The 7,156-nt window shown below is 45.3% G+C and overlaps 1 protein-coding gene and 1 long non-coding RNA gene across 2 annotated transcripts; one reads left to right on the top strand and one right to left on the bottom strand.

Annotated features, from left to right (window-relative positions):
- Positions 1-488: 488 nt before the first annotated feature.
- Positions 489-1,228, bottom strand: LOC123060997 (uncharacterized). The gene is made up of 2 exons (XR_006428425.1): positions 991-1,228; positions 489-887 (listed from the first exon to the last, which is right to left on the bottom strand). It is a non-coding gene; the product is annotated as an uncharacterized lncRNA (long non-coding RNA).
- LOC123060996 (uncharacterized oxidoreductase At4g09670) lies at positions 1,062-4,168 on the top strand. The gene is made up of 2 exons (XM_044483876.1): positions 1,062-1,922; positions 3,418-4,168. The coding sequence occupies exons 1-2, from the start codon at positions 1,305-1,307 to the stop codon at positions 4,036-4,038; spliced, it is 1,239 nt and encodes a 412-aa protein (XP_044339811.1). The 5' UTR covers positions 1,062-1,304; the 3' UTR covers positions 4,039-4,168.
- Positions 4,169-7,156: the final 2,988 nt, after the last annotated feature.

Genomic DNA, 7,156 nt, shown 5'->3' with positions numbered 1-7,156 from the left:
GTTTTGGCGAGGGAAGTATGGGCCAAGGTGTTCACGGCCATGGGCGTTCCGCACGGCGCCCCTCATGTTGGAGAGCCTCTGCCAGATTGGTGTGCCCGGCAGGATACCCACGGGCGGCCAGCAAGGACGATGCGGACCCTGTGCCTTCTTGTCATGTGGGAGCTTTGGAAGCACCGGAATGCCATCGTCTTCGACGGGGCGACAGTCAGCCTTCAGCAGATTATGCACCGGATTGCGAGCGAGAGTAAGGTGTGGAGACAGGCGGAACTGCTAAGAGGAGCGTTGGATGCGTTCTTCGTGGAGGCACTCAAGTGGGCTCGCCGCGAGTAGTCCGGTTAGGCCATAGGAGGTGGACGGTGCCGCGGAGCGTTCTCTCCCCCTTTCTTCTTTAATATAAGATACGCACACTCGTGCGTATTCGAGAAAAAAAAATATATTGAAGCCGCGTAGCCGGAATAACCTATCAACTTCTGTTTCACCTGGCTCGGTTGGCTTCAATGTAGATTGCATTGTACTGGATAACCCATACAAAATCAAATGAACCGCGGACCCTTTAGCCGTCAACACCGGCAGCTTGGAACATGAGGTACACATGTTGAAGGTGCAGATCCAACATCAGATACACTTGTTTCTTCATTTTGATTTTCTATAGAGGGAAGACCGTAAGAGTTTGATCAGAAAATTAGAATGTGTCTCGAACCATTGTACGCATAATATCAAACAGGTTGTGGGCGGATGCTCCTGAACAGCAGAACAGGGTTCACCAAATATGGATTGTTAGTGAAATCGCTAAAGAAATCATCGAGAAAGTACTTTGGCCATTGCAAATCCATGTACATGAGAAAGAGGGGGCATAGTCACCTCTCCTGTTGTCTTGCCTCAAACACCTGCTCATGTAGCCAAAGAAGATTCAGAGAGATAAGATGAAAAATTAATGGCAGAGAGCATGAGGATGATAAGAGAAGATGCGTTGTCAAGCCACCATCGCACCGAGAGCCATCAGCAGGCCGCACACACCATCAAACTTGGTCAGGAGGAGCAGGACGTCCGCTCGTCCCCTTCCAGCCAGCGGCACATCAAGAGAGAGAGAAGCTGCCATGGCCCATGGGCGTGGGCCTGGAAGAGCCGTTGCTTGTGGGTACTGGGTACGTGGGTGAGCGAGACGATGAGCGAGCGTGCGCTGGGTTGTGAGTGGCTTCAGTTTTTTAATCCACGCGGGGGGCTCCACTCCCACTCACAGGCTCTATACTCTCGACTAGTTAAATTTGGATCTAGAGCCTGCCAGTATTTGATTCGTCTCAACAATGGAGATGGTCCTCGCCGCCGCAGCAAACTGTACCGGTGCCTTATCGTTCAACCACCCCAAAACGTTCCTCAAATCGCATCGATCCTCGGTCCAAATGCGGGACTGCAGATCGGGCCCCGCCGCGCCGCTCGCCGTGTCGTCCGCCGCCGCGCCGGAGGTGCCGCGCCCGGTGCGCCTGGGCATCATGGGCTGCGGCTCCATCGCGCGCAAGGTCGCGCGCTCAATGCTGCTCGTCCCCGCCGCCGACGTGGCCGCCGTCGCCAGCCGCTCCGAGGGCAAGGCGCGCCTCTTCGCCGCCGACAACGGCCTCCGGAGCGGCACGCGCATCCACGGCTCCTACGAGGCGCTCCTCGACGACCCGGACGTCGACGCCGTCTACATGCCGCTCCCCACCAGCCTCCACGTCAAGTGGGCGACCGCCGCCGCCGAGCGGGGCAAGCACCTGCTCCTCGAGAAGCCCACCGCGCCCTGCGCCGCCGACCTCGAGCCCATCCTCGCCGCCTGCGAGGCCAACGGCGTGCAGTTCATGGACTCCACCATGTGGATGCACCACCCCCGCACTGCCAAGATGCGTCAGCTCGTCGCCGATCAGGACACCATCGGAGACGTCAGATTTGTAAGTGCTCGAAACACCACATTATTATGTTGAAACTGTCATCAATTTTTTTAGTCCAGTTTTCTTTAGGATCTTGACGTAGCATATGCCCTTCGAATCATGTTACACGCTTTTATTAATCCCATCCCAGTCCCCATTTCGTGGATGTAAATTATAATTGTGCTTGCTTGTGGTACAGAAATATTTAATTGTCGATGCAACCCATGACGTATTTGTTCTAGCATAGATGGATACCACTTAATAACTTATATCACACACCAAAATGCTACCACCTCTCTCTTGATGAAAACGTCGCCTCCAAAAAAATATTACATCTTTATGAGACACACATGTGTTAAACATGTGGTTTGATTCCTGATATGCTGGAAGTACAACTACCCTCATAACCATCCAAACACATAATTAATTCTAAGCGTCAAAAGATTCACTGGTGAACTCGGTACCGAAGCTAGTAGCCTAGTTGCCTTTTCGTACCAACCAATAAAAAAAAACTTGGTGAAATGCTTGAACTTTTGCTACTCCATACTGGGTTGTGAGATGATTTTGAACTTTGAACAATCTGAAAAGCAATAGTTTCAAAAGCTATGCCAGAATATGACTTGGGGGGCAACATGTCATTACAAAGTACTAATCTCGTGTGTCCATGATGGCTGCATGATGTTCTTTACACTAATGAAACCATATAACTTGCGACCTGATACAAAGGCAGAGTTCATCATCCACCACAGGAGGTACTGCTCTTAAACAACAATGAACACTATAATGACAACATAAATCACCATATAATTCGATGCTCAGTTGCTCACACTCCAAAGGAAGAAGAAAAGAAGACAAAATGTCAGTGCACACTGCACAGTACCCCAAGACATGAAAACGAAAAGAAAAACCGAAAGCATACTACTCCCTCCGTTCCTAAATATAAGTCTTTTTAGAAATTCTAATAAGGGACTACATACGGAGTAAAATGAGTGAATCTACACTCTAAAATATGTCTATATACATCTGTATGTAATTCCTTATTGGAATCTTTAAAAAGACTTATATTTAGGAACGGAGGGAGTAGTAAGCAGGATACAACAGCTTGACAATGGTCTACAGCTCTGGGTTCAGATTAACATGTTGATACTGCTGGAAATGTTAAAACTGGCATTAAAAGTTGAAACTAAGGTTGACTTTGTCTCACATTGGCTAAAACCTCTCATGTACTATGAGTTGGGCTGGGGATAGAGAAGACAACGGATACATCACATTTAAATTGCTGCCTGTTAATACCTAAACTCTGGAACCTATAGCACATATGTGGATTCTGAATGTTTATGAGATGATCTATTCCCATTCTGTATGCGTCAAGTGTTCCCCAACTAACAGTGTGATGATCTATTTCCTGACATAACCTCACAGCCGTTGGTGCCGACTTACTTTGAAACTTATACAATTGCCACCGTTCAGCTGTGAAGGTAAATAACTGTTTTTCTTCTCTCTTATGCTGCTTCAGATAAACACCATGGTCAGCTTTCTAGCAAACGAAGATTTCCTCCAGAATGACATCAGGGTAAAGCCAGACCTTGATGGCCTGGGTGTGCTTGGTGATATAGGGTGGTACTGCATCCGTGGAATCCTGTGGGCTGTTGACTATGAGCTGCCCAAGAACGTGGTTGCTCTCCATCACCCCGTCAAGAACCAAGCCGGTGTGCTCCTTGCTTGCGGTGCGTCGCTCTACTGGGCCGACGGCAAGGTCGCCACCTTCCACTGTTCTTTCCTTACCAACCTGACCATGGACCTCACCGTCGTCGGCACAAATGGTACTATTCATGTCACCGACTTGGTCATCCCGTACGAAGAGAAGTCTGCTCCGTTCAGCGTCGACTCCAAGACGAACTTTGCCGAACTCTCTACCGGATGGGATCCACATCCGAGCAAGCATGTTGTCACCACGGACCTACCCCAGGAGGGGCTCATGGTGCAGGAGTTCTGTAGGCTGGTGCAGGGCATCAGAGATGCCGGTGTCAAGCCTGAGGGGAAGTGGCCGGGCATCACCCGAAAGACACAGATTGTCGTGGATGCAGTCAAGGCTTCTATTGACAACGGATTTGAGTCCGTCGATGTTGCCAGCTAAATACAACACATAACTGGTGTTCCCACGTTGTATCTTCCAGACCATGATAAATCTATTTGCTGAAATAATTTGAACGATTCTTGTCATATTGAGGACAATATTGCAATGATCAAGTAAGAGTTACTACGAATTTTTGTTGTGTATAATACATGGGGAAATATGGATGCTTTGAGTGATCTACAAAGTGTTTTCTACGTCAACCTGACAAACTGAAATAATCCCAGAAAGCTGTAAAATGGCACTCGGATTCTGGTTTCCTCAATGTGAACAGAACATTTAAATATTACAAGAGTAAAATAAATAGCAAAAACCAACCATATTTGTGGTTAGGTTTTCAAAAAACTACTACCACATATCGACTTCGTTCCAAAAACTACGGGTATTATGCTATTTTTTCGCAAAAAAAACACTAATGACATGGTTAAATTTGAGCACCTTTTATGACATGTTGAATCCCACTCGTCAGGCCGATGTGACACGGGATGACAGCCGACAGAGGACGGACGTTACGTGGACTTTAGAGGCATTCTCTCTAACACCTCACATGTGCTGATGCAGGCAGAGATGGCGGAGCGTCCGCTGGTGGCTATCATGGTGAGCTGGTGTGCTACCACCTCGCCCACGGCCGCAGGTAGCCTCCTCCCCGGCATCCATTGTCATGAACCAGGACTGAATTTGAGTAATTAGATACAATTCTCAGACGCTAGGATTTGGAGGAGAAACTCGAGCTCGAGTCCTTGGAGCAAGAGGAAGGAAGAAATGAGACAGGGTCTCGTTACATTCTCGATACCGAGTCAGACGGGAGCTCATATACGGCGCTCTAGGCGCCCGTTTGGGAAGTGGCGCTCACGCAGCCGCGAATTTGCGCCGGCCCAACGCGAGTGCTCTCGCTGCGCACATCTATCGTTTGCTGTTGGTAAACAATAATACTAAACATATAAAGAGTTACACGTAATTATACGCTGACTAGGATTTTTTTCCATCTACTAACCAATCATAAACTTGCCCCTTCCTGATTTTCAAAGGGGTGGGCCGCCTTCTCATCTATTGACCAATCAAATTAACCCTCTTTGTAAAACCTTGTAACTCATTTGTATGTGTAGCATTACTCGTCGGTAAATGGGTTCGCTAGTGACTGGCCGCGGTTGCCCAGTCAACCATTGACAGGTTAAATGTCTACTTTTGGAAAAAAAGAAAAATAAAAAAATAGCAAAAATGAAAAAATCATGAATTCAAAAATGTTCATGGATTTTGGAAAAATGTTCACAATCTTAAAAAGTTGACAGATTTGAAAAAAATCATCAATTTTAAAAAATGTTCATTAAACTTTAAAAAAGTGAATGGATTTTAAAAAAAGTGAATCGAATTTGAAAAAAATCATCGAATTTGAAAATAATTCATCAAAAAATGAAAAAGTTCATTTATTTTAAGAAAATTATTCATCGATTTTGAAAAAGTTCATCAAAAAATAAAAAGTTCATCGATTTGGAAAAAAAATCATGAATTTGAATTTTTTTTTCACTGAATAAGAAAGAAGAAAATAAAGAAAATAAAGTAAAACAGAAAATGAAAAAGAAAAAAAGAAAAAAGGAAAGAAGAAAGAAGAAAGAAGAAATGAAGGAAAGATATGTAACTTATTAGATCGGGCTAAGTGCCGTTGTGGTTAGTGTAGCGCAACTCAATGCGGAAGGTGCTTGGTTCGATACACTCCACGAGTGCAGTTTTTTCTGTTTTAAGAAAACAGATAACAAAAGGGAAGTTGGGCCGGCCTAGCGCGGAGGGTTGTGTGTGCCCGCTTGCAAAATGCATACAAACGAGCGTCTGAAGCGCCAAATAGGAAACACCCAGCAGACCTACCTGTCTCCTTTAGTATCGTTGCGCATATGGGATGGGCCTTGGGCAATTGCCTTCTGGTCTTGATTCTTCAACTGGGCCTACCTCTAGTGTTGACACTCATCGGTCTTCTTCTTCACCTTGACAACTCTTCATGGATGTAGTGGGTCATGACAATACCCCCTCCTTGAGACATCAAGAGCTTGGACTCCGGGAAATCAACCCAACTCCGACCACTTTGCTTCTACATTGATTGTCCACTCCGACAATTAAAAAGAAGCAAAAGTCCAAGAACAAAATGAGATCCTCAAGTTCTAAGTCCAAGTCCTCGTCACACAAACAAAAACTAGCGCAAGGCTCATGCGTATCTTCGTACGGAAATGGACTCTGAGAAGAATCTGGCCAGATTCTGGCTCAGAAGAAAAGTCATTCGACAAGGATTTTGACTCTGACATGGCTGGGTTAGCATGCGCCTCATCTCCTATTCATTGCTCGACCTTTAACACCAATGACGATAACAATGATGACCGGCCCACCTTTCTGCTTTATGGCTAAGGGGTCCAAGTTATCTTCGAGGAACACTTCATATGACTCATGTGATGATGATTTACTCAACGGTAAACTTGATGATCACATGAAACAAAGTTATTCTAAACTTGCACAACTTGCTAAGAAGGAACAAAAGCTCTTGATAAGCAAGAAGATTTACTGGTCAAAGGATGGAAAAGAATCAAGCTTGACTAATAAACATAAGATTCTACACTCAAAAGTTTTGAAGAATTTTCCACTCGTCATGAGGCCTTTCATCAGATCGTGAGAAATTAATTTTTAGATTCCACAAAATGAGCAAGAACTCGAAAAGTTGAAAGCGTCTCATGATGATTTGAGGACTGAGAACGACCGATTTGTCGCTCAGCAAATCAGTGCTTCTTAGGAAGAATTATTATTATTGAGCTATGAATGACCGTAGGAGAGTTTCCTATAGTCCTTGTAAATTTCTCAAGAAGAATTTGTTCCTCCTTGCTTAAAATGCATTGAACAAGATTCTGATAATTCTTCACGCAAATCATCTAATGCTTTTGAGGCTCGAAGGGAAGGAGTTTGTAGCAAGTAGGAAATTTCCCTCAGTGAGAATCAAGGTATGAATCCATAAAGGTATTATACACCAATAACAAGTTCAGCTACACTAATAAAGCTTCACATGTGCTCCCACCAGTCTTACAAGAGTAATCAATGTACATGCATGAGTAGTCTGTGTCGTTCTGGACCTAATTCTTTGTCCCTA

This window comes from Triticum aestivum, chromosome 3A, assembly GCF_018294505.1.
Source record: "Triticum aestivum cultivar Chinese Spring chromosome 3A, IWGSC CS RefSeq v2.1, whole genome shotgun sequence".
In the NCBI taxonomy this organism is placed as follows: domain Eukaryota; kingdom Viridiplantae; phylum Streptophyta; class Magnoliopsida; order Poales; family Poaceae; genus Triticum; species Triticum aestivum.
This window is presented reverse-complemented; position numbering and strand designations above follow the sequence as displayed.